Source organism: Chlorocebus sabaeus, chromosome 11 (assembly GCF_047675955.1).
Source record: "Chlorocebus sabaeus isolate Y175 chromosome 11, mChlSab1.0.hap1, whole genome shotgun sequence".
Classification (NCBI taxonomy): Eukaryota; Metazoa; Chordata; class Mammalia; order Primates; family Cercopithecidae; genus Chlorocebus; species Chlorocebus sabaeus.
Window position 1 is genome coordinate 109,261,573 of NC_132914.1, and position 27,510 is coordinate 109,289,082.

The following is a 27,510-nucleotide window of genomic DNA, read 5'->3' on the forward strand; positions in this document are numbered from 1 at the left end:
TGGTGAGGCAGCTCTGAGGGCCGTTGTTCAGTGCGGGGTCTGACAGAGGAGGCTCCGTGTCTGCAGCTAGTGTGTCAACTCAACGTTTCTCCTCTCGTCCCTGGTGAGGTGTAGCGGCGGCACGCGGCTGGAGATTCCCTGAGGCCTCCAGTTTAGGAAGGGTCCGGCATCCCAAGGGAGGGGTGTGTGGGCGTGGGGTCTCTGGGCGCGGGGTAGCGGCTGTGAGGAGAGGATGCCCGCGCGGCGGCATCTCTGGCGACTGGAGGAGGCGGCGCTTTCTCCTCAGGGAACCGGCGCCTTGGCAGCCCCCGGCGACGCCGCCCCCTTCGCGGCCTAGGTTGGTCTGGGGAGCCGGGAAGCGGGCGTCGTCCGCAGCGCCTCTGTGGCCACCGCGTCCCGGGCGGAGCTGGGCTCAATGCCGGCCTGGGCCTAGAGCCCGAGCCTCGAGCTGCCGGCGTGGGGGGTCGCGAGTGGCCTAATGCGGCCTCGAGGCCGAAGGACCCGAGTCAGAGCCCGCACTCCGACCCGCTAGTGCTGCGGAAAACTCAGGTGGCCTTCCGCTTTCGCAGCCTCTAAAGTGGGGACCAAGACTTTCACCTCTTAGGATTATAGTCGGGATTAAAAGATTTTCCCGGTAAGCGTTTGGCAACTGCTGTTATTTGAGAAGCCTCTTCTTCACTCCCCATCGCCGACCTTGCTGGGGAAGGGGGCGATTGGAAACTACCTTGGGGTATCTGGACCCGGCAGTGGAAGCTACGCCGCCTCGGGCAGAGGGACGGTCCCCTCTGCGGACCAGAGAGATCTAGCCGACCCCCAACGGGCTCCTTATAAGCTTGAAGACTTTTTTTCTGTGCCTCGACTCTTTCGTGCATTCGCTCGTTTCCTTGATCCTTTGAAGTATTGTCAGTCTTCTGCCTGAAGAATCTGAGGCCCAGAGAGGTTAAATCTGGCAGAACCAGCCAGAACTTGACCCCCAGAGGGGGACCCTGCAGGTCACCCCCAGTCTCCTTGCATCTAGAAAAGCAAGCACCTGCCACATCTGAGCTCTGGCCTTAGAGTTGGCCATTTAGTGGTCTGGAATAGAGCACACCTGAAATCAGTCGGACAGCCCTCCTTAGTTGCCATTTCGTGAGAGTGAATATCTTTTTTTTTTTTTTTTTTTGAGATGGAATCACCTTCTGTTGTTCAGGTTGGAGTGCAGTGGCGAGATCTCAGCTCAATGCAACCTCTGCCTCCTGGGTTTAAGTGATTCTCTTGCCTCAGCCTCCTGAGTAGCTGGCATACAGGCGCCCGTCACCACGCCCAGCTAATTTTTGTATTTTTGGTAGAGACTTGGTTTTGCCATGTTGGCCAGGCTGGTCTCGAACCCCAGACCTCCTGTGATCCGCCCACCTCGCCCTCCCAAAGTGCTGGGATTACAGGCGTGACAGCCGCGCCTAGCCCAGAGTGGGTATCTTGAGTTATGTCATTCCCTAGTTTAAAGCCCTTCAGTGTTTACCATTGAGCTTGGAATCTAATCCAATATTCTTTCTGTCTTATATGACAAGACCTTGAGTCATTCCCCTTTTTTATTATGCTTTTCCAGGTCTGCCTTTACTTTCTCTTTCATTGCTTTTAGGCCTTTTGCCCTTCCCACTGCCTGGATGGATTTCCCCCCATTCCCATCCTCCATCTTTGTCTTTTCATGGTTGGCTCTTGTACTTCAGTTCTTAGTTTAAATGTCGTCTGCCCAGAAAGTTCTTCCCTGACCACTCTTATCTACCTAAAGTAGATTTGCCTCTACTCCACCCCCATTTATTTGTCTGTGTACTTTTCCATCACAATACTCACCTTAAGTTATATGTATTTTTTTGCTTATTGTTTTTCTCTACCACTAAATCGCTTTATCAGATACTAAATTTCCTTATTTTGTAAAGTATTTTTAGTACCAGGGCACAGTGGCACACAGTATGGTCTTCTTTTTCTTTGAGACAGGGTCTCACTTTGTTACCCAGGCTGAAGTGCAGTGGTGTGATCACAACTCACTCACTGTAGCCTTGACCTCCTGGACTCAAGCCTCCCAAGTAGCTAGGGACTACCTCATCCTCCCACCCCAGCCTCCCAAGTAGCTGAGATTACAGGCATGTGCCACCACACCCACCTAATTTTTTGCCTCTTTTTTTTGAGACAAGAGTCTCGCTCTGTTGCCCAGGCTGGAGGGCAGTGGCGTGATCTCAGCTCACTGCAAGCTCTGCCTCCTGGGTTCATGCCATTCTCCTGCCTCAGCCTCCCGAGTAGCTGGGACTACAGGCGCCCGCCACCACACCCGGCTAATTTTTTGTATTTTTTAGTAGAGAGCGGGTTTCACCGTGTTAGCCAGGATGGTCTCGATCTCCTGACCTTGTGATCCGCCCGTCTCGGCCTCCCAAAGTGCTGGGATTATAGGGGTGAGCCACCACACCAGTTGCTTATTTTTTATAGAGACAAGGTCTTACTATGTTTCCTGGCTGGCCTTCGACTCCTGAGCTTAAGTGATCTACCCACCTCAGCCTACCAGAGTGCTGGGATTACAGGTGTGAGACACTGCACCTGGCCTACAGTATTGTCCTTTTTTTTTTAATTTTTATTTTTTCAAGACAGAGTCTCACTCTTTTGCCCAGGCTGGAGTGCAGTGGTGCGATCCTGGCTTGCTGCAACCTCCACCTCCCGGGTTCAAGCAGTTCTGCTTCAGCCTCCCTAGTAGCTGGGACTATAGGCACCCGGTTAATTTTTGCATTTTTAGTAGAGAGGTGTTTTGCCATGTTGGCCAGGCTGGTCTCAAACTCCTGACCTCAAGTGATCCGCCCACCTCGGCCTCCCAAAGTGCTGGGGTTACAGGCGTGAGCCACCCGGCCCAGCCCCAAAGTATTGTCTTAATTAAGCTTGTTGAACAAATGACTAAATACATGTTTTGAAAAGTGGCAACTCACTTGATAATGCCAAAACCATTAAAGAACCCTGTTGGGGGCAGGATTTAAGACCATTTTTTGTATCATGGAAAGGAATAATCTAAACTAAACAATGGTAGTAAAGTTGCCAGTGCTTTGCTTTCTGCATTGACATCTTGTTTAAAAAGCAGGAGAAACTTTATAGTGAAGAAATTTGGCAGACACCATATCAACTATGTGATCATGGTTTACATCAATAGTAAAATAAGACTGTTGACATCATGTACCTTTTGATATAAGGCACTGAGACGAGCATAACATGATTTCTGTGGTGTTCTTGCCAAAAATGTGTAACCTGAATTTAATCATGAGAAAATATCAGACAAACCCAAATTGAAGGACATTATATAAAATAGCTGGCTGGGCATGGTGGCTCACACCTGTAATCCTAGCACTTTGGGAGGCCAAGGCTGGTGGATTATCTGAGGTCAGGAGTTCAAGACCATCCTGGTCAACATGGTGAAACCCCATCTCTACTGAAAATACAAAAATTAGCTGGGCATGGTGGCACACACCTGTGGTCCCGTCCCAGCTACTCGGGAGGCTGCGGTGGAGGTTGCAGTGAGTCGAGATCACACCACCGCACTCTAGCCTAGGCAATAGAGCGAGACTCTGTTTAAAAAAAAAAAGAAGCCAGTATGCTTAACAAGGTCATGAAAGAGAAGGAAAGACTGAAGAACTCTCCCAGATCAAAGGAAATTAAGTACAAGTAACTGCTAAATGCAGTGTGTGATCCTAGATTGAATGCTGGACCAGAAAAAGGGTGGGATGGTGATTTTTTTTTTTTTTTTTTTTTTGAGACAGGGTCTCACTCTGTCACCCAGGCTAGGGTGCGGTGATACAATCACTGCTCACTGCAGCCTTGACCTCCTGGGCTTAAGTGATCTTCCCATCTCAGCCTTCTGAGTGGCTGGGACCACAGGTGTGCGCCACCACGTCTGGCTAATTTTTAAATTGTTTGTAGAGAAGGGGTTTCACCATGTTGCCCAGGCTGATCTTAAACTCCTGGGTTCAAGCGATCCTCCCAGTTTAGCCTCCCAAAGTTCTGGGATTACAGGCATGAGCCGCTGTGCCTGGCTTGTTGGTGAAATTTGAATAAATTCTATAGATTAGTTACTAGTATTGTATTAGTGTTAATTTCCTGTATTTGATAATTTTACTATTGTTATTTATGATGCTTTTAGGGTAATTGGATGAAATCTCTGAGGGATGTTATTTTATTTTATTTTTATTTATTTATTTATTTTTGAGACCGAGTCTCACTCTGTCGCCAGGCTGGAGTGCAGTGGCACGAACTCCACTCACTGCAACTTCTGACTCCCTGGTTAAAGCGATTCTCCTGCCTCAACCTCGAGAGTAGTTGAGATTACAGGCATGCGCCACCTCGCCCAGCTAATTTTTGTATTTTTAGTAGAGATGGGTTTCACCATGTTGGCTAGGATGGTCTTGATCTCCTGACCTTGTGATCTGCCTGCCTCGGCCTCCCTAAGTGCTGGCACCTGGCCAGGATGTTATTATTATTTTTGAGACAGGGTCTCACTCTGTCACCCAGGCTGGAGTGCAGTGGCATGATCATGGCTTTCCGCAGCCTTGAACTCCTGGGCTTAAGCATTCCTCTTGCACATTCCTCCTGCCTCAGCCTCTTGAGTAGCTGGGACTACAGGCACACATCACCATGCCTGGGTAATTTTTTTTTTTTTGTATTTTTTGTAGACATGGGGTTTCCCCACGTTGTGGTCAGGTTGGTCTTGAACTTCTGGGCTCAAGTGATCCGCCCGCCTCGGTCTCCCAAAGTACTGATTATAGGCATGAGATTATAGGCATGAGCCACTGTACCCAGCCTAGTAAAAGTGTTTTGTTTTATTATTTTTATTTTTTAAAAGTCCCTTATCCAATAAAATTATTTTAAATTGATAATTTTAAAATAAGAAAATCTCAAGGGGCTAGATATTGAATAAAATGCTTTAACATGCAGGTTTGGGTGACATTTTCTGTATACTAGTTTTTTATTTTGTTTTTTGCATGTCATCTTGAAAGCAGAAATGAAATAGAAAGTTCATGTCTTCCTTTGTGGTTTTCAGGAAGAGCTAAAGATGGCTGAATTTCTAGATGACCAGGAAACTCGACTGTGTGACAACTGGTAAGACATTAAATCTAAGAAATGTTAGTGGAATGAGGACAGTCAAGCTTAATCACTACCATTTCCTGATTTAAAAACGCTTAGTGAAGACTGACACAGTCTTGAATGTTAAGCTTTTTATTTTGGTGTTTATAACCCACATGAATTACAAGAAAGCATCTTTCTCCTGATGAAATGAAACTAGTTGTAAAGTTAGTAATCAGCTGGTTCCTGTTGGGGATTTCCTAAGAACTTAACTTGGTATCTTGGTGCTATACAAGTGCTCTTACTGTAAGCTGACAAAAAAAGCAAAGCAGAACTGTCTGCTATGTTTATTACTTTATTTTCCTTCACTGGGTACTTCTTTCACAATGTGCTATGTTTACCTTAGTAAACTGTGGTAGAAAGAGATGTGGAATAACAAAAATAGTTTGACTCATTGGTAGAATATTTGAGTCAAATAACATTTTTGTTGTCGTTGTTGTCTTTTTCTTTCTTCTCAGCCTAACTTTGGCAGAATTAGGATATAATTAGAGCAAGAGCTGGTTACAATATTCTTTACCTGCTTGGAATTAAGATTTCATCTCATTGAAGGTGTCTTGCCATATTGTAGGGTATTTCTGCTATGCCACTATCACTTTCTACCATTTCATAAGCTATTTTAGGTTTTTTTGAATTTTATATGTATAGCTACTGAAACATAAGAAAACAGACACACTGGTTTTTAGCGTTAGTTAAGATACACCTGTTTTATCAGTCCACTCCAATTAGGAGGAATCTCAAGCCTAGGACAATATATAAATAACTATGCTAAGAGAGTTAAAGGGTGAGTTAATGGAAAGCTAGTGAAAAACAAGGCTATTCAAAGCCAAAGAAATTAAAGAAAAAAGCAAATTAGCATAGAAGGCTGACTAAACCTGTAAAGAATTAATTTCTGGTTGTTTGTGTTTAGTGTTTGGAAAGCTCTTGGGAATTTTTCTGGAAGCTTTGGTTTGCCTTTCAGCTATTTATATCTAAATGAAATTTCACCTCTAATTTGCTAGCCCTTCCTTGAGACTTTTAGCAGTTTTATGTGGATATGGAATTGTGTGCTCATTTATCTCACTTAAAACATCTTCATTTTATCTGAAGGTAGGAAGAAAGCGTATTAGTACTTCATCTGGTTGGAATGTTTGGTAGGAATATGTTGGCAGTTAAATTTTAAAAGAAAAAAACAGCAGGCAACTATTTTATATAATTGTTGCAAATATCTTATTTTAGCATTTCCTAAGAGGTGAATATGTGGAATAGTAAATGCTTCGTGGTCTTACCTGACAGCTGCTTTCGATTCTTGCTTTTTCATATTATGATGGTGTGGTCCTTAATATTTTTTGTTTTAATTCTAAAGTTTTAGGGGCCTTGTGTATGTAGTATGTCGACAAGTTATCCTGAATAGCCTTGTAAAGTAAATGCTAGACATTTAGTGTCTCCATATTTGCCATTAAAATAAAATTATTGCTGAAATTATTAAAAAGGAACCCAGGTTTTCTACACCCTAAGCAGTAATTGCTGGCTTTAATTTTCATGGCATTTGTACATACATGATTTGCAATCACAATATAACATTGCTTCTTTCACTTTGTTGGTATACTATATGTAACTTAGATATTCCTTTCTTGCTTAGGTATTTTTAATGACTTTCATTTTTTACCATTCTATGATACTGTAATGAAAGTATTCATACATAATCCCAAAAGGAGGATTATTATGTTACAGAGTATATAATTTTATGATCCTAGAAATGCATTTTCAGACTGTCTTTAGACAGTTTATTCTACCACCAGTAATGTATTAAAGTATTAGTTTCACAACATCTTTAAAAAGTTGGGATTTATTATTTTAACTAAATTAATTCAAAATGAGTAGTTTCCTTAGAAAGCTAGAAATTTGAGAGAAATATGGGAAGTTAAATCTGTCAGTAATTTACCTCTTTATCCATTTGAGTTTTCTTCCCATCTCTCACAGTTGATTGTTCTGTCACCTTCCAGTGCTGCTTTGAGAGCTGCCTTGGGGTCCCCAGCTTGATAATTCCACCATTGGATGAAAATGAATGTACACTGCCTTGGTGTCTTGGTCTTTCAGTTTGGAAGAATGACTATAAGCTGGAGGCACATCATTTATTCTACTTCGAAATGTTTTTTAGACAATGTCTGAATATTAAAGGTTATTAAAAGAGAAATAAGCTATTTATAATTTAGTGTGGGAGAGAGTTCTTCTAGTATTCAGCTTCAGAGGCAAAATATGATGTTAAATAATGTGTTTTATGACTATCTGTATTGATCCTGTTCAGTATTTTATTTTTCTAAATTATTGTTATAGGTACCTTCTTTAATGTCTTTAGCTGGTCAAATTGGAATTTTACAATAGTCCTATCCAAATAAGTAAAAGTAAGGCCTTTGAATAGAATGTACCTTTAGTTCGAGTGTGTGTCTAATCTTTTCATGTTTAAATGGTCTTATTCTTTCATGTAAGATTATCACTTTACTTCCTTAATTTGTGTAGCTTAGATATGTTCTTTGGACCACTAAACTAAGTGAGAATGGGAAAATTAAGTGGAGAGACCAGACTGGTGGAGGAAAGGGTTCGGGATTTGATTTTTGTGCAGCTTTGAAGTGAAGTTTCCACCAACCCAGCCAGAGAGCATGTTCCTGTAGTCAGGAAGCATCCAGCCTGCTTTGAAAGGCATGTGAGGCATACAGGAGACAATTTCCCCTTCCCCTTTGACTATCCCAAAGCTGGCGTCTTCTCCTTTTGGTTTGACTTTTCATGGAATAAAAGCCAATGAAATTTAACTACTTAAAACTGAGGGAAAATCAGTGGTAGGGTATTTTTTCACTTGTTTTTATTGTTGTTTTGGTTTGTTTTCTGTTTTAAAATAATCCTGGAGCGTATCACTCTGCTTTGGGACATGGATGGTTTTGGAATAGCCTAGCTCCACTCTTTTTGGCATCTGACTTCATGTTGTGATCAGCTCTGACTTTGAGAAAGTAAGGCTGAGCTTTTAGAGGCAGTAGTGCATAGCACTGGTAACTCAGAACGTTGCACAGAAGAGTCAGCCTTCAGGATTTAGTTCTTTTTTTTTTTTGATACGGAATCTTGCTGTTGCCCAGGCTGGAGTGCAGTGGCACAATCTCAACTTTCTGCAACCTCCACCTCCTGGATTCAAGTGATTCTCCTGCTTCAGCTGCCCAAGTAGTTGGGATTACAGGCGCCCGCCACCACACCCCGTTAATTTTTTATATTTTTGGTAGAAGCGGGGTTTCACCATGTTGGCTAGGCTGGTCTTGAACTCCTAACTTCTAGTGATCCACCCACCTCAGCCTCTCAATGTGCTGGCATTACAGGTGTGAGCCACTGCACCTGGACAGGATTTTGTTTTGTTTTGTTTTTTGAGACAGAGTTTCACTCTTGTTGCCCAGGCTGGAGTGCAATGGCACGATCTAGGCTCACTGCAACCTCCGCCTCCCCGGTTCAAGCGATTCTCCTGCCTCAGTCTCCTGAGTAGCTGAGATTACAGGCATGTGCCACCACACCTGGCTAATTTTGTATTTTTAGTAGAGACAGGGTTTCTCCATTTGGTCAGGTTGGTCTTGAACTCCTGACCTCAGGTGATCTGCCGTCCTCGGCCCCTCAAAGTGCTGGGATTACAGGTGTGAGCCACTGCGCCTGGCCAGTTCTTTTTTTTTTTTTTTACAGTAACTTCTGCCTTCCAGGTTCAAGTGATTCTCCTGCCTCAGCCTCCCGAGTAGCTGGGATTACAGGTGCCTGCCATCACGCCTTGCTAATTTTTGTATTTTTAGTAGAGACGGGGTTTCACAATATTGGCCAAGTTGGTCTCGAACAGCTGACCTTAGGTGATCCGCCTGCCTCGGTTTCCCAGAGTGCTGGGATTACAGGTGTGAGCCACCGCGCCCGGCCAGGATTTAGTTCTTGAAAAGCAGGAATGGTAATAATCATGAGTTTGTAGGCTAGGTATTCACTAAAGATAAATAATGGAGACTAAAGATTGGACAGGACAGATTTCCATGTGATGCCACTGTGCAAGAAAAGGCATAGATTAGTCAGTAATGCTTGCCTTTTTCTTTGTTCTATTTCTGTAGCAAAAAAGAAATTCCTGTGTTTAACTTTACCATCCATGAGATCCACTGTCAAAGGAACATTGGTATGTGTCCTATCTGCAAGGAACCATTTCCCAAATCTGACATGGAGACTCACATGGCTGCAGAACACTGTCAGGTGAGCCACCAAGTACCCAAACGTTTATACATATGTTACACTTGCTGTTGTTCATAAATGTATTTTGTTTGCTATTGTGCAATAGCAAATAAGCATATTGTCACAAAGCCAATTTATTGATTCTCACTTCTTATGCTAGGTGACCTGCAAATGTAACAAGAAGTTGGAGAAGAGACTGTTAAAGAAGCATGAGGTTAGTCTTGTTGCACCATGGAGTGAGTTACTGTGGTCCCAGTCCTACGGAGATTACAGACCCACATGCAGAGCAGAAAGCCAGTCTGGTTGAGTGTTAGTTCTCCACGAGCTCACATGCATACTGTTTCTCAAAGCCTGTTTGAGGCCTTGACTTTGTGACTGCTGCCTGATTCGGCTACCTGGCTGTTGGAACTCCCTTGTGTATGCTGAGACTCCCGAAGTCTTTCCCTTTGGAACTGAGCCTATCATTTCTGCTGGGGTTTAGTTATTGGCAGCTTCACTGAATATGAAGCCAGCCCTGGAGTTGCCAGTATGGGATAACCTCTTTAGCACACAGCCTGCCTTGCAAGCTGTCATTTCATTTTAAATTCTTTGGGTTTTTTTTTTTTTTTTTCCCGAGACAGAGTCTTGTTCTGTTGCCCAGGCTGGAGTGCAGTGGTGCAATCTCAGCTCACTGCAACCTCTGCCTCCCAGGTTCAAGCAATTCTCCTGCCTTGGCCTCCTGAGTAGCTGGGATTACAGGCGTCCGCCACCACACCCGGCTAATTTTTGTATTTTTAGTAGAGATGAGATTTCACCATGTTGGCCAGGCTGGTCTCAAACTCCTGACCTTGTGATCTACCCGTCCCAGCCTCCCAAAGTGCTGGGATTACAGGCGTGAGCCACCACACCAGGCCTCATTTTAAATTCTTGAACACTTGGATAACATGCTACTTAACCTTAGAAATTCCTCAGCATTTGGTGAGAGAGAATAGAGTATCATTTGCTTGCTCAGAATAGAGTATCATTTGCTTGCTAGTTGAGATAAAACTGGCAGGTTTTTTTTTTTTTTTTTTTTTTTTTTAAATAGAGACAGGGTTGGCTGGGCGGGGTGGCTCACGCCTATAATCCCAGAACTTTGGGAGGCTGAGGTGGGCGAATCACTTGAGGTCAGGAGTTCGAGACCAGCCTGGTCAACATGGTGAAACCCTGTCCCTATTAAAAATACAACAATTAGCTGGATGTGGAGGTGCATGCTACTTGGGAGGCTGAGGCACGAGAATCGCTTGAACCTGGGAGGCAGAGGTTGCAGTGAGCCGAGGTCGCACCACTGCATTTCAGCCTGGATGACAGGGTGAGTCTACGTCTCAAAAAAAACCCCCCCAAAATAGAGACAGGGTCTTGCTGTGTTGCACAGGTTGGTCTTGAACTCCTGGGCTCAAGTGATCCTCCTGCCTCAGCCTCCCAAAGTACTAGGATTACAGGCATGAGCCACTGTACTCAGCCCAAAGTTTTTTTGTTTTTTTTTTTGAGATGGAGTCTTGCTCCTGTCGTGGAGGCTGGAGTGTGGTGGTGCGATCTTGGCTCACTGCAACCTCCACTTCCCAGGTTCAAGCGATTCTCCTTCCTCAGCTTCCCAAGTAGCTGGGATTACAGGTGTGCTCCACCATGCCTGGCTAATTTTTTTTTTGTATTTTTAGTAGAGATGGGATTTTGCCATGTTGGCCAGGGTGATCTCGAACTCCTGACCTTGGGTGATCCAACTGCCTTGGCCTCTCACAGTGCTGGGATTACAGGCGTGAGCCACCGTGCCCTGTCATTTTTCTTTTTTTTAAATTAAAAACCTTTTTTAAGAGACAGAGTCTCACTCTGTCACCCAGGCTAGCATGCAGTGGCATGATCATAACTCACTGCAGCCTCAAATTCCCGGGCTCAAATGATCTACCTGCATAGGTGGGACTATAGGTATAGGCCACTATGCCTGGCTAATTTTATTTATTTTTGTTTTTCTTAGAGTTGGGGTCTTGCTATGTTGCCCAGGCTAGTCTCGAACTCTTGGCTTCAAATGATTTTCCCTTGGCTTTCCCAAGTGCTGAGATTACAGGCGTGAGCTATGGCACCTGGCCAAAACTGGCCAATGTTGAAAGAGTATATTAATTCACCAATTTAAAAATCCAGTCAGGTGCAGTGGCTGACACCTGTAATCCTAGCACTTTGGGAGGCTGAGGTGGGTGGATCATGGGGTCAGGAGTTCGAGACCAGCCCGGCCAACATGGTGAAACCCCGTCTCTACTAAAAATACAAAAATTAGCTGGGCATGGAGACGCGTGCCTGTAATCCCAGCTACTCGGAAGGCTGAGGCAGGAAAATTGCTTGAACTTGGGAGGCAGAGGTTGTAGTGAGCCGAGATCGTACCATTGCGTTCCAACCTGGGTGACAGGGTGAAACTCCATCTAAAACAAACAAACAAACAAAAAAACGGGCTCACCATGTTTTCAAGTGTTGACATAAACTAATAGTCAAAAGCACCACTCAATCTTTTATAACGCAACTGAAATCAGTGCTGTACCCCTTTAAGGAACCACGTGACAGTATGTTCAGTTGAGCTAAAGTTCCTTGCAGCAACAGTTGCTGGCAGAAAGGCTGTGTCTACAGCCTATGTGGAACCAAGGACAGTTTTCCCATTCGGTAGGGAGCATCCTGCAGCCTTGATCTTCAGCATTTCTTGGCGGGGAGTGGTGGCTCATGCCTATAATCCCAGCACTTTGGGAGGCTGAGGCGGGTGGATCACGAGGTCAGGAGATCGAGACCATCCTGGCTAACACAGTGAAACCCCATCTCTACTGAAAATATACTCAAGCCTGTAATCCCAGCACTTTGGGAGGCCGAGACGGGCGGATCACGAGGTCAGGAGATCGAGACCATCCTGGCTAACACAGTGAAACCCCGTCTCTACTAAAAAATACAAAAAGGGCGAGGTGGCGGGCGCCTGTAGTCCCAGCTACTCGGGAGGCTGAGGCAGGAGAATGGCGTAAATCCGGGAGGCGGAGCTTGCAGTGAGCCGAGATCTGGCCACTGCACTCCAGCCTGGGTGACAGAGCGAGACTCTGCCTCAAAAAAAAAAAAAAAAAAAAAAAAAAATTAGCTGGGCGTGGTGGCGGGCGCCTGTAGTCCCAGCTACTCTGGAGGCTGAGGCAGGAGAATGGCATGACCCAGGAGGCGGAGCTTGCAGTGAGCCAAGATTGTGCCATTGCACTCCAGCCTGGGAGACAAAGTGAGACTCCGTCTAAAAAAATAAATAAATAAAAATCCAAACAGCTGTTTATATGGTAGTTATGCAAGAGTGGATATACATATGTTAAAATTCACCAAGGTATATACTTACAGATTTGTGCATTTCATTCTATGTGCCTCAAACTGTAACAACTTAGTTTTATTAATTTATAATTAAATTACCCTTAAATTAAAGGTAATTCATGGTGGGCTACAATGACTCACGCCTGTAATCCTAGCACTTTGGGAGGCCAAGGCGAGAGGATTGCTTAAACCAAGGAGTTCAAGACCAGTCTAGGCAATATCGTGAGACCCCTATCTCTACAAAAAACTAAAAAATTAGCTGGACATCGTGGTCCGTTCCTGTAGTCTAAACTGCTCGAGGGGCTGAGATACAATATTGTTTGAGCCCGGAGGTTGAGGCTGCAGTGAGTCCTGTTTGTGCCACTGCATTCCAGCCTGGGCGACAAAGGGAGACCCAGTCTCAAAAAAACAAAAATAAAAAGGTAGGCCAGGCGCAGTGACTCACACCTATAATCCCAGCACTTTGGGAGGCGGAGGCGGGCGGATCACTTGAGGTCAGCAGTTCAAGACCAGCCTGATCAACATGGTGAAATCCCGTCTCTACTAAAAATACACAAATTAGCCAGGCATGGTGCTGCATGCCTGTAATTCCAGCTACTTGGGAGGCTGAGGCAGGATAATTGCTTGAACCTGTGAGGCAGAGGTTGCAGTGAGCCAACATCACACCACTATATTCCAGCCAGGGCAACAGAGTGAGACTGTCTCAAAAAAAAAAAAAAAAAATGGCTGGGCGTGGTGGCTCATGCCTATAATCCCAGCACTTTGGGAGGCCGAGGTGGGCAGATCACATGAGGTCAAGAGTTCAAAACCAGACTGGCCAACGTGGTGAAACTCCATCTCTACTAAAAATACAAAAATTAGCTAGGTGTGGTGGTGGGTGCCTGTAATCCCAGCTACTTGGGAGGCTGAAGCAGGAGAATTGCTTGAACCCAGGAAGTGGAGGTTGCAGTGAGTCGAAATCATGCCATTGTACTCCAGCCTAGGCAACAGGAGCAAAACGCCATCTCAAAAAAAAAAAAAAAGTTCTATTCTAAATGCTACTCCAACATTTTCAGTACTGTTTATATATGCATGAACTACCTCTTGCAGGAAACACAATAAATTGATAAAAAGGCCTTAGGTAGCTGAGGAACAGGGAAGAAGAGACACGATTTTTACATATATCCTTTTTGGGCTTTAAAATTGTATACCAGCTGGGCACAGTGGCTCACGCCTGTAATCCCAGCACTTTGGGAGGCCAGGGCAGGAGGACTGCTTGAGCCTAAGAGTTTGAGATCAATCTGGGCAACATAAGGAGACTCTTGTCTCTACAACATAAAAATAAAACAAAAAACCTAGCTAGACATGATGGCACGTGCCTGTGGTCCCAGCTACTTGGGAGGCTGAGGTGGGAGGATCACTTGAGCCCAGGAGGTCAAGGCTGCAGTAAGCCATGATCGCACCATTGCACTCCAGCCTGGGTGACACTGAGATCCTGTCTCAAAAAATAAAAGAAAAATTAAAATTAAAAAATAAAATTTGATACTATGTAGATGTAATGCCAATTCAGAAGTTTTTTTTCAAAAGCTTTTTTTTTTTTTTTCGTCCCCACTCTGTCACCTAGGCTGGACTGCAGTGGTGTGATCCCAGCTCACTGCAACCTCTGCCTCCTGGATTCAAGCAATTCTCCTGCCTCAGCCTCCCAAGTAGCTGGACCTATAGGTGAATGCCACCACACCCTGCTAATTTTTGTATTTTTAGTAGAGTAGGGTTTCACCATGTTGGTCAGGCTGGTCTCAAACTCCTGACCTCAGGTGATCCGCCTGCCTTAGCCTCCCAGAGTGCTGGGATTACAGGCGTGGGTCACTGTGCCTGGCCCCCAAAGCTCTTTTATTGGATAAATAACACGTATTTGCCAGGAGTAGTGGCTCACACCACTTGAGGCTGGGAGTTTGAGATCAACTTGGCTAACGTGGTGAAACCCCTTCTGTGCTAAAAATGTAGCTGGGTGTGGTGGCACACACCTGTGGTCCCAAGCAACTCAGGAAGCTGAGGCACAAGAATTGCTTGAACCCGAGAGGTGGAGGTTGCAGTGAGCCGAGATTGCACCATGCACACCACTCTGTCATTGGGCGACAGCGATACTCTGTCTCAAATAATAATAATAAATAAAAAATAAAACCTGTGCTGAATACAAATATGAAGGTTAGAGAAACCTGTGTCCTTCTAAAGTGCAGGTTCTTTTCCTCATTATTAGGTAGTTAAGACTGAATTGGAGCAGTTGGTAGGGGACAGGGACATTGGAGCTTTGACAAACATCTGAATTGCTATGATTCTTGTTATTTGCTCCTGGGCTTCTCTGGCTGGTTTTAGATTACTTAGTAATGTGTGCACAAAACGATAGGATAGTTAGGATGGCTGAGTAGTGGACTCCCTCTAATATTTTATTTTCCTTTATAGAACATTGTGGCAGGAACGAAAGGGGAAGCTGTGACTCTTAAATATTAAATACATAAAAAAAATGGCAGGATAATCTAGGGTTGGAAGAGAAGATTGCAGTAGATACTCTTGGCTTTCCTTGCCCTATACTAAAACACACGTCTCCTAGATATGCATATTAACTACCTCATTCCTCTGGTTTGTAGGAGACTGAGTGCCCTTTGCGGCTTGCTGTCTGCCAGCACTGTGATTTAGAACTTTCCATTCTCAAACTGAAGGAACATGAAGATTATTGTGGTGCCCGGACGGAACTATGTGGCAACTGTGGTCGCAATGTCCTTGTGAAAGATCTGAAGATTCACCCTGAAGTTTGTGGGAGAGAGGGGGAGGAAAAGAGAAATGAGGTTGCCATACCTCCTAATGCATATGATGAATCTTGGGGTCAGGATGGAATCTGGATTGCATCCCAACTCCTCAGACAAATTGAGGCTCTGGACCCACCCATGAGGCTTCCACAAAGGCCCCTGAGAGCCTTTGAATCAGATGTTTTCCACGATAGAACTACCAACCAAAGGAATATTACAGCCCAGGTTTCAATTCAGAATAATCTGTGTGAGTTGTGCTTGGGATTAGGGAACTAGAATGGTATCAAAATCCCAAGGCAAATGGGAACAGGGCTTTGGGGCCAGATAGATCTTGATTATAGAAACCTGACTGTAGCTGAGTAACACTGGGAATACCTCACTTTCCTATAAAATGGAAATAGCCTCTATTGGATTATATTTAGGGTTCATAATGGTAAGGATGATGACAGTCTTGTAAATAGCCAGCACTTATACAGATTGAGTATCCCTTATCCAAAATACTTGGGGCTAGAAGTGTTTTGACTTTTGAAGTATTTGCATTATATATACTGGATGCGCATCTCAAATCTGAGAAATCTGAAATCCAAAATGTTCCAGTGAGCATTTTCTTTGAGAGTCATATTGATGCCCAAAAAGTTTCAAATTTTGGATTTTTGGATTGGTATGCTCAACCTGTATCTTACTTCCCTTAGGCATTTGCAAAGTGCTTTATATGTATTAACTCATTTAATTGTCTCATTATTTGAAGGTAGGTAAAATTGAAGGTAGAACTAAGATTTGAATTCAGGTAATCTGACCTCGTGCTTTAAACCATTCTACTATAATTCAGAAAATAAGTATAAAATGTTTAGCGCAGTGCCTGTCTCATAATTATGGCTTAGTAATATTGCTTAATAATACAATTAGAATAATAATGGAGCCTTTTCATATGGCAGACTTTAATGTTCAGAGCTAGGAGACCCAGAGGGTGAAGAGAGCTGGTTGAGCATGGTCATTTTTGTTCCTACCCAGATGCCTGTAAACCTTGACTATTTGCTAGGCATGGACTTGAGTTGAGGGTGGTAACATTTCTAATGTATCCTGAATGCTGGTTTTTGGTTTTTTTATTTTTCAGTTGAAGAACAAGAGAGGCAGGAACGGAATAGAGGCCAACAGCCCCCCAAAGAGGGTGGTGAAGACAGTGCAAACTTGGACTTCATGTTGGCCCTAAGTCTGCAAAATGAAGGCCAAGCCTCCAGTGTGGCAGAGCAGGACTTTTGGAGGGCCGTATGTGAGGCAGACCAGTCTCATGGCGGTCCCAGTTCTCTGAGTGACATAAAGGGTAGGCTTGCTTATTCTGTACTAGCCTCTTTCTCTACAGTTTTTCTAAGTCAGGTTATACAATTCTTATACAATTGAAAGATTTTAATGAGATAGAATTTGCCTTATTTTTTGTTTCGTTTTTTTTTTGGGGAGGACACTCTCGCCCTGTCACCCAGGCTGGAGTGCAGTGGCATGATCTCGGCTCACTGCCCCCTCTGCCTCCTGGGTTCAAGTGATTCTCGTGCCTCAGCCTCCCGAGTAGCTGGGATTACAGGCGAGCGCTTGAACCCAGGAGGCGGAGGTTGCAGTGAGCTGAGATTGTGCCACTGCTCCAGCCCGGTGACAGAGTGAGACCTTGTCTAAGTATATGGGTATTTGCTATACTATTCAGAACTTTTTTTTTTTTTTTTGGAGACGGAGTTTCACTCTTGCCCAGGCTGGAGTGCAATGGCGCAATCTCGGCTTACTGCAAGCTCTGCGTCCTGGGCTCAAGTGATACTCCTGCTTCAACTTCCCGAGTTTCTGGGATTACAGGCATGTGCCATCATGCCCGGCTAATTTTTTTTTTTTTTTTTTTTTAAGACGGAGTCTTGCTCTGTCGCCCAGGCTGGAGTGCAGTGGCGCGATCTTGGCTCACTGCAAACTCCACCTCCTGGGTTCACGCCATTCTCCTGCCTCGGCCTCCCGAGTAGCTGGGACTACAGGCGCCCACCACCACGCCTATCTTATTTTTTATATTTTTAGTAGAGACGGGGTTTCACCATGTTAGCCAGGATGGTCTCGATCTCCTGACTGCGTGATCCGCCCACCTCGGCCTCCCAAAGTGCTGGGATTACAGGTGTGAGCCACCGTGCCCAGCCACACCCGGCTAGTTTTTTTGTATTTTTAGTAGAGACGGGGTTTCACCATGTTGGCCAGGCTGGTCTCAAACTCTTGACCTCAGGTGATCCACCCGCCTCAGCCTCCCAAAGTTCTGGGATTATAGGTGTGAGCCACTGCGCCCAGATATTCTGGGTAATTTCTTATCTGTCTTCTAGTTCACTGATTTTTCACCTTAGTTATTTCTAATCTGTTGTATAAAGTGTCCATTAAGATTTTCACTTTAGTGATTATATATTTCATTTTGAGTTCTGTTTGATCCTTTTCCTCATTGTACCTCCTAATTTTTAAAATAATCTTTTGTTCCATAGTCATATTACAGTTCCCTCTTTGGTTTTTTTTTGTTTTGTTTTTTGTCTTTTGTTTTTGAGACAGAATCTCGCTCTGTCACTGAGGCTGGAGTGCAGTAGTGTGATCTCAGCTCACTGCAGCCTCCGCCCCCAGGCCTCAAGTGATCGTCCCACTTCAGTCTCCTATGTAGCTGGGACCACAGGCATGCACCACTACCTATGTTTTTGTATTTTTAGTGGAGATGGTTCCTTACTGTGTTGCCCAGGCTAGTCTCGAACTCCTGAGCTCAAGCAATCTGTGCCACCCGTTGGCCTCCCAAAGGACTGGGATTACAGGCGTTAGCCACTGCACCCAGCATAGTTCCCTCTTTAACATGTCTTTAAACATGTTAAATATACTTATTTTTCTTTTGTGTCCAAAAATAGCACAAACTGTTTCTTTGCTATGTTGTTTCTGCTGTCTCCCATTCATGGAGGCTTGCTCTGTGTGTGTGTGTGGGTGTTTGTGTGAACACCAAGTTTTCTGGCATGTTCCTCTGAGAATTTATATGTGCTTCTGGTAGGCACATAGAGATACTACCATTAGGGGTAACTTTAAATTAAGCTTTTGGCCTGGACTTTTTTTTTTTTTTTCTGTGACAGTCTCCTTCTGTTGCCCAGGCTGGAGTGCAGTGGTGTGATCTTGGCTCACTGCAACCTCCGCCTCTGGGGTTCAAGTGATTTCTCCTGCCTCAGCCTCCAGGGTAGCTGGGATTACAGGCTTGCACCACCATGCCCTGCTAATTTTTGTATTTTTAGTAGAGATGGGGTTTCACCATGTCGCTCAGGTTGGTTTGGAACTCCTGACCTCAGGTAATCTACCCACCTTGGCCTCCCAAAGTGCTGGGATTATAGGCATGAGCTACCGTGCCTGGCCGGCTTGGGCTTTTAGAAAGCATCATATCTCATTCCTGTAATCACAACACTTTGGGAGGCTGAGGCGAGAGGATCATTTGAGCCAGGGAGTTCAAGACCATACTGGGCAACAGAGTCAGACCTCATTTCTACACAAAATAAACAAAAACTAGCTAGGCATGGTGGCACACACCTGTAGTCTCAGCTACTGGGGAGGCTGAGTGGGAGGATCTCTTGAGCCTGGGATATCGAGGCTGCAGTGAGCCAAGATTGCACCACTGCACTCCAATCTAGGCAACAGAGTGAAACCCTCCCTCAAAAAAAAAAAATCACAAATGTGAATTTATGTAAAAATAGAAACATAAAAATCATAAGCACAGACTGTGACCCCAAACCTATATAAGGGGCCAAGCTCTAGTTACTCTACTTGGTAGAGACTTTTCTCTCTTCTACCCAGAACTAAAATCTAGTTGGGTTGAAGGGTAAATTTCCCTGCATCCCCCCATTGTTCACCCTCCCATTTGTTTAGCAGTCTTACTGAGGGTGTTGTGTCTGGGAATCTTGGTTTTAAAATGTATCGATTTGTTCACTTCAGTTACTTTTAGTCAGGATTTTTTGGGTATTTTGGTACTGGGAGGAGTATTCATGATATTATTTGCCAGTTTGCTCAATTTCTTTATCCGTAAAAGAAGGATAATGTAGGATCTGCTTGGTAAGTTTATTCTGAGGATTGAAATAGCGTGTGGAAAACACTTAAGATTATTGCCTACGATTTAAATCGCTTCCTTAGAGTAGTGAGTAGCAGGTAAACTACTACTATACTGCTACTCAGGAAATTGGGGTCAAGTACATTTCTTGTTTCGTAATGGAAGTTTTTGCCTAGAGTTTATCTCTTAGATGGGTTCCCTCTGAGAATATACAGCCCCACAAATTGCTGTCTATAAGAAACATTAAAGAAAGCTAAACTTCTATATAAGACCCCATAAAGAGGATAAAAGGTTAAATTCAAGTTTGTTTTTGTTCATCCTGAGTCTCATTATGTGGCCTAATACCTAGGTGCAGCTGACGAGACCATGTTGCCTTGTGAGTTTTGTGAGGAGCTCTACCCAGAGGAACTGCTGATTGACCATCAGGTGTGTTATGAATTACTTGAGGACTTTTAGTTGGAATGTATGCAGGCCGTAATTGGTGTTACAGGCCACATGAGGCCTTGAACAAATCATTTTAATACAATGCCCGTGGTAGGAATAGCAAATGTTCTTTTCCATAGTGTGACTGGCATACAGATATAAAAACTTAGCCTTGTTCCTTCTTAGAAAAAGTGATGGCAGTAGTTTGTGCCTGTAGTCCCAGCTACTCAGGAGGCTGAGGTGGGAGGATTGCTTGAGCCCATGAGTTTGAGGCCAGCCTGGGCAACATAGTGAGATCCCAGCTCTACCAAAAAAACAAAGGGGGCGGGGAATGATGCTCATTTCAGCAGACCTAGAAATCTCATGCTAGCAGTCCTTTCATGTGGTAGTGACTGGTGCACATATATCTCCACTACCCGTCTTGTGATCTGGTCTCATCTCATGCCACATTTTGATTTATTGGAGCTGTATTGAAGTCCTTGCATTTTTCTAGAAAGGTCAAGGGTGTTTTCTACACATTCCTTTATCTACCTGAAAGGTGTCTGGCCTTCTGCCACTGTCTCCTTAACACATCCAACAACAGAGCCCCCTTACTTGTAGAGTTGGTTCAGATGTGGCTTTATGGAAGCCATCCTGCGAGGTACTATGAAGGCTAGGTCAGGAACCACACCTGTGTGCTTCTGAAAGTCCGTGCCCACCTCTCTTATAGTTTGTCACTTTATGATGTGGTCTTCTGATCTCCTGGTGGTCTGCGTCACTAGGGTGAGTTCCCTGAGGGCAGGTTCTGAGTTTTCCCGGTTTCAGAATCTCTAAATACTTGGTATCCGAAAAGGTGTCAGTTATTTGAATGACTGACTATTCTTGAGCCATTTAGGAATGATGAACAAATAGCTTTATGTGTTTGAGGATTACCTGATGGAGGGAACTTCTGTGTTTTTTATTTTTTTATTTTTTAGTTTTATTTTTTGAGATGGAGTCTCACTCTGTCACCTAGGCTAGAACGCAGTGACGTGATCTGGGCTCACTGCAACCTCTGCCTTCCGGGTTCCAGCTATTCTTTTGCCTTAGCCTCCCGGGTAGCTGGGCTACAGGCGCGCACCACCATGCCTGGCTAATTTTGTATTTTTCATAGAGATGGGGTTTCACCATGTTGGCTAGGCTGGTCTCAAACTCCTGACCTCGTGACCTGCCCACCTTGGCCTCCCAAAGTGCTGAGATTACAGGAGTGAGCTACCGCGCCTGGCCTGGAGGGACTTCTTATTCCCTCAATACTCTCATTTGGTTTGGCTTAGTCTGGCATTTCCACAACTACTAAGTAGTGCCTGTGCTCTGTATAGTGGAACATACTTTCCCTCATATATGAAATAATATACTATTTGAATACATGTAGTTTTTGTTTTAGGAGTACTGTAGAAAATCCATTAGCAAAGATAATAGAGAATATTTGTGCCTCTCTTTTACTGTATGGGTGTGGGGGAAGAACCCTGAATCATTTCAAATTGATTTAAAAAGAATAAACACATGAACACACTTTAAAAAAACCCACAAAAATATTTAAAAGTAAAATGAGTGTTCTATGTATATTCCCCCTTTTAGTTCCTCTTTCCAATATTAAGCATTGTTAAATTTTTTTTTTTTTTTTTTTTTTTTTTTTGAGATGGAGTCTCACTGTGTCGCCCAGGCTGGAGTGCAGTGGCGTGATCTCGGCTCACTGCACCCTCCGCCTCCCAGGTTCAAGCAGTTCTCTGCCTCAGCCTCCCGAGTAGCTGGGATTATAGGCAAGTGCCACCATGCCCGGCTAATTTTTGTATTTTCAGTAGAGACGGGGTTTCACCCTCTTGGCCAGGCTGGTCTTGATCTCCTGACCTCGTGATCCGCCTGCCTCGGCCTCCCAAAGTGCTGGGATTACAGGCGTGAGCCACTGTGCCCAGCCAAGCATTGTTAAAATTATTTGACTTCTAGAAAATATCTTAGGAATGTAGTTTTTTAACCTCTGATTTTTGTTTTTAACCTATATTTTTTGAATGACAGACAAGCTGTAACCCTTCACGTGCCTTACCTTCACTCAATACTGGCAGCTCTTCCCCTAGAGGGGTGGAGGAACATGATGTCATCTTCCAGAACTTCTTGCAACAGGCTGCAAGTAAGCAGTTAGACTCTTTGATGGGCCTGAGCAGTTCACGCCTTGTGGAGGAGAGCATCATCATCCCCTGTGAATTCTGTGGGGTACAGCTGGAAGAGGAGGTGCTGTTCCATCACCAGGTAAGGGTCCCTGGAGTCCCTGTCCATGTGGCTCTGTGCGTGAACCTGAGGCTTCCAGAGCTGAGAACACTTCCTTAGCCTTTAAGTTGCATTCCATCCTGACAAGGAATGCACACACTTGGCTTCTGGCCGTGTCATCTTTGTGAGCTGTCTGTAGTAACCAATACCGCAGGCTTTCAGACTTTCCCTCTCTTCAGGCAACTGAAGCCATCTTGTTACTAGCTGAGGGCCAAAGAGCCAGGACTCTATTTGAGCAGGTGTGGAAGGAAGCCTTGTCAGAAGGTTTAGATGAGAGTCTCCCTGCTTTTCACCAGGTGGGTTTTTCCCATTGTGGTGGCATTTGAGACTTGCACTGTAGGACACCTGAGGGTCTACTTCTGGTTTTGTCCTATGGATGCCCCTCACTGGGGCCATCTGTAAGTGAGGGAGTTGGACTAGACAATATGAAGTCATTTTTCAGCATTTACGGTATAGGATTCCAATCTGTTAGTGGAAAATATGTTTTCTGCTCAATAGTATATGTTACGGGGAGTGGGAGTCAACACTGCAGGTACCATTTCTGTAGTTGATGCCATGTAGCTGTTACTAGAACATTGTACATTTCATTTCTATAATAAAGACTCCTGCTTTTCAGAGGCCAGGCGCAGTGGCTTATGCCTGTAATCCCAGCACTTTGGGAGGCTGAGGCGGGCAGATCACTTGAGGTCAAAAGTTTGAGACCAGCCTGGCTAACATGGTGAAACCCCGTCTCTACTAAAAATACAAAAATTAGCTGAATGTGGTGGTGGGCGCCTGTAATCCCAGCTACTCGGGAGGTGGAGGCATGAGAATCACTTGAACTTGGGAGGTGGAGGTTGTAGTGAGCTGAGATCAGACCACTGCACTCCAGCCTGGGTGACAGAGTGAGACTCTGGCTCAAAAAAAAAAAAAGAAAGAAAAAAAAGACTCCTGTTTTGGGATCAAACAGTAGATAAGAGACTGCTTACCCTCTAGGGCAGACTGAAATAAGCAACCACACAAATAAGTACTCTGGTGAGAGTATAGAAATGCTTTTCAGCTGCTCTGAAGGTAGTGAGTTATCTCAGTTGATTGTTCACAGTCAGTTACAGATCGAACTCCTTGTTCTACTCTTTCCCCTCTTCTCACTATTGCACTTGAGTAGTCTTAAAAAAAAAAAAAAAAGAAAGAAATGTTTTTTTTGCTCCAAGACCAGCCCTTCCCTTATCCCTGCACAAATCAGAAAGTGCTTCTGTCAGTGCCTCAGGTGCCGATGGGATTGAATTCACCATTCCAGATGTGTGGTTTCTGAAAGTTCCCAGAACTTTCAGAGGTTGTCAAAGTCCCTATCCAGATAAGGAATACCCTGCTATTCCTCCCATCGCGTGCTCTTTTCTGGGAATGACTCAATTCAGAGGTACTAATTCTGTTTTTTCTTGTTTAGGACCAGTGTGACCAACGCCCAGCCACAGCAACCAACCATGTGACAGAGGGGATTCCTAGACTGGGTTCCCAGCCTCAAGAGAACTCACCAGAGCTGCCCAGGAGGCGTGTCAGACACCAGGGTATTTATTAGCCAGGACTGAGCCAAGGCCGCAGGTCCACTGCTGGCTCCGGCCTATTTACCACTTCTCATCCACTGCTCTAATGTGGGGATTACCTGCATCTCGAATTTCCAAACACACTAGGGTCTCATGGGAGACTCCTGCAGGTAGTCATGATCCCACATTAGACTGAGCTCTCTCAAGTGTGTGATTTTTAGGGTAATGGCTTTGCGGACATCTGTGAGATACACCTAGTAGTTAGTGTTTGTAGTAAGTTTCTGGTTTCCTGTCTGTGCACTTAGTGGACTATTTGTAGATAATTTGCAGACCTTATGGTAGCTACCCTGGACCCCCATTTCAAGTTGAAAAACAATACATATTGTTATTTATTTTTAATTTTTTGTAGAGACAGAGTCTTGCTCTGTCACCCAGGCTGGAGTGCAGTGACACAATCATAGCTTACCACAGCCTCAAACTCCTGGGCTCAAGTGATCCTCCCTCCTTAGTCTCCCAAGTAGCTGGGACTACAGGCACACTCTACTACACCCACCTAGTTTTTTGTTTTTGTAGAGATAGGGTCTTCCTATGTTGCCCAGGTGATTTTGAACTCTTGGCCTCAAGCAGTCCTTCTGCCTTGGACTCCCAAAGCATTGGGGTTACAGGCGTGGGCCACTGTGACTGACCTCAAACATTATTTTTCTTTTTTTTTTTAAGACAGGGTCTCTTAGTCATCCAAGCTGGAGTGCAGTGGCGTGATCACAGCTCACTGCAGTCTCAACTTCTTGAGCTCAAGTTATTCTCCCACCCTTAGCCTCCTGAGTAGCTGGGACTATAGGTAGGCTAGGTGCCCACCACCACACCCAGCTAATTTTTATTTTAATTTTTTGTAGAGTTGGGGTTTCGCCACATTGTCCAGGCTGATCTTGAACTCCTGTGCTCAAGTGTTCCTCCCAGCTCGGCCTCCCAAAGTGTTGGGATTACACGTGTGAGCCGTCATACCCAGCCTCAAACTTATTATTATTACTTAAGAGCCTCATGTTTAGGCAAGTAAACTGTTTTTGAAACCTCACCACTACAAAGCCAATTAGAAATTATTTTTCGTCTGGGCATAGTGGCTCACGCCTGTAATTCCAGCACTTTGGGAGGCTGAGGTGGGTGGATCACAAGGTCAGGAGTTCAAGACCAGCCTGGCCAACATCATGAAACCCCGTCTCTACTAAAAATAGAAAAATTAGCCAGGCGTGGTGGCGGGTGCCTGTAGTCCCAGCTACTTGGGAGGTGAGGCAGGAGAATCACTTGAATCCAGGAGGCAGAGGCTGCAGTGAGCCACGATCATGCCATTGCACTCCAGCTTGGGTGACAGAGCAAGACTCCATCTCAAAAAAAAAAAAAAAAAAAAATTTCAAGGTTTGCTTGCACACTGTTGTTGAATAGTTAGGAGGCTGTCTTTGAGGACTCATATAATATATGCAGAATAGATAAAATATCGCCAACTCTGCCCTGGAGATGTGGGGTCCAGCAGCCTTTTGGGGTGAGCAGTTGTCTTTTTTTTTTTTTTTGAGACAGAGTCTTGCTCTGTCTTGCCCAGGCTGGAGTGCAATGGCATGATCTCGGCTCACTGCAGCCTTCACCTCCCGGGTTTAAGTGATTCTCCTGGTGTCAGCCTCCTGAGTAGCTGAGGCTATAGCCATCTGCCACCTCACCTGGCTAATTTTTTGTTTTTATTTTTTTAGTAGAGATGGGATTTCACCATGTTGGCCAGGCTGGTCTCGAACTCCTGACCTCAGGTGACCCACTTGCCTTGGCCTCCCAAAGTGCTGGGTTTATAGGCATGAGCCACCACACCTGGCTGAGCAGTTGTCTTCTATCTGGAATCTTTTTGTTCTTGCCCTAAACCTGGCACTGTAGCCAGAGCAGGCTTTTTCCTAAAGCTGTTACCATTTTCTCTTCTCAGGAGACCTGTCTTCTGGTTACCTGGATGATATTAAGCAGGAAACTGCTAATGGGCCCACCTCCTGTCTGCCTCCCAGCCGACCCTTTAACAATATGACAGCTACCTACAACCAGCTATCAAGATCAACATCAGGCCCCAGACCTGGGTGCCAGCCCAGCCCTCCTCGTGTGCTGAAGCTTAACAACTCAGACAGCCAGGACATCCAGGGGCAGAATCGAAACAGTCAAAATGGGGCCATAGCCCCTGGGCATGTTTCAGTGATTCGCCCTCCTCAAAGTCTCTACCCAGAAAACATTGTGCCCTCTTTCCCCCATGGGCCTGCAGGGAGATACGGAGCTAGGTAAGAATCAGTAGCCCAGGAATGGGGCCTGGGAGTAGCTGAAGCAAACATGGGCAAAGGCCTGGTTACCCTTGCTGGGCCTGGAGTAAGACTGAGGTCCTTGCATGGTAAGAGGAGGAGTATGGATTTTTCCTGTATTGTCACCTGACTCCAAAAAAATTATTTTGTGGCCCATGGGTTTTTTGGGGTTTGTCTGCGAGCATAGGGCTGCTTCCTGTTCCCTCTGAGTTTGTTGACCTTTGCTCAGGAACACCTCAGGAGCTAGTTTCCAATTGTTTTCTTTCAGTGGTAGGAGTGAAGGTGGCAGGAATTCCCGGGTCACCCCTGCAGCTGCCAACTACCGTAGCAGAACTGCAAAGGTAACGTGGGCTCCAACCCAACGATGCTCAGGGGGGACTCAGACATGGTGGGGCTGGTGTGGCTCCTGAAGTTGTAGAAGTTGCTGAAACCAGGCTGGTTGTGGTTGAAAGACTGTTCCTTTGACTTTTGAGGAGGTTTCTATGGAAGCAGCACATTTTCAGGGATCCAGGGGAGGAGTACTGCTTTTTCACTTTTTACATAAAGCTTCATTTGTGTTGTGTTGTTTACCAGGCAAAGCCCTCTAAGCAACAAGGAGCTGGGGATGCAGAGGAGGAAGAGGAGGAGTAATGGTGTCTCCAGAGACTTTACATCGGTTCCTGTCTTCTGTGCACAGCAGCACTTGCCGCCGTGCAGGTCCACCTCTCTGGCTCTTTGGGTGGGAGAGATTTTCCAGATTTTAGATTTTTCTAGGTTATGGCCATTTTGTGTCTTTTGGGGTTGTACTGTGGGGGTTTGGGTTTGAGGGAAGGGAGCAGGGTGGTGGTTGAGGAATGCTTCAGCCTTAGCTGCCACCTTTCAGCAGCAGTGAAATACAAGCTGCAACCTCGGCTGCCAGGGCTCCCTTTTGACTTAGTGTCGCCACTGCCCCTTGGTGCTGTGCGGTCCCGGTGGAAGGAGGGGAAGATTTTGGAAACCTGGTACCAACCAGTAAAGTGATTTTCTGCCCTGTTGGGGCCTAAATTTGGGGGCTTTTGGGCAACCTCTCCCTGTACCCGCCTCTGCCCACACTCGATTGGGTCCCAGGTGTGTGTGAGGCACTCTGGTAAGGTGCTCAGGCCACTTGCAATGTCTGTCAGTAACGAGGCTTTTGATGTGTTGAGCTGGAGGTGAGTGCCCTGGGGACTGTGTTTTAAGCTGCTTCCTTGGCATTTGGCATCACTGCCTTCTGTTCCTGGGGGAGCATGGATCTTTTGTCCTCACTGCTCTCTAATGGGGAGGGCTGAGGGCTCCCTGTCCCCACAGGGGCTATGTTGGGCTCTGCCGCAGCCCCATGCTTGCTCTGAAAACCAAGTGTCAGAGCCCCTTCCCCTTGTTTTTATTTTACTATTATAATTATTATTAACTTCCTTGTAATAGAAATAAAGTTTGTACTTGGAGTTCAA

General features: G+C 45.1%; 1 protein-coding gene across 4 annotated transcripts; it reads left to right on the top strand.

Annotated features, from left to right (window-relative positions):
• Positions 1–27,510, top strand: TRAFD1 (TRAF-type zinc finger domain containing 1). 4 transcript variants are annotated; one of them, XM_008004773.3, is made up of 12 exons: positions 1–103; positions 5,048–5,106; positions 9,225–9,360; positions 9,500–9,553; positions 15,297–15,702; positions 16,570–16,776; positions 19,877–19,953; positions 21,982–22,212; positions 23,654–23,774; positions 25,708–26,047; positions 26,334–26,406; positions 26,639–27,510. In XM_008004773.3, exons 2-12 carry the CDS (start codon positions 5,060–5,062, stop codon positions 26,693–26,695), a joined length of 1,749 nt encoding a protein of 582 aa, XP_008002964.1. In that variant the 5' UTR covers positions 1–103; positions 5,048–5,059; the 3' UTR covers positions 26,696–27,510. The 4 variants fall into 4 exon arrangements, with proteins under 4 accessions (XP_008002964.1, XP_008002965.1, XP_008002966.1 ...); XM_008004774.3 differs by having other exon boundaries at positions 45–634; XM_008004775.3 differs by having other exon boundaries at positions 70–161.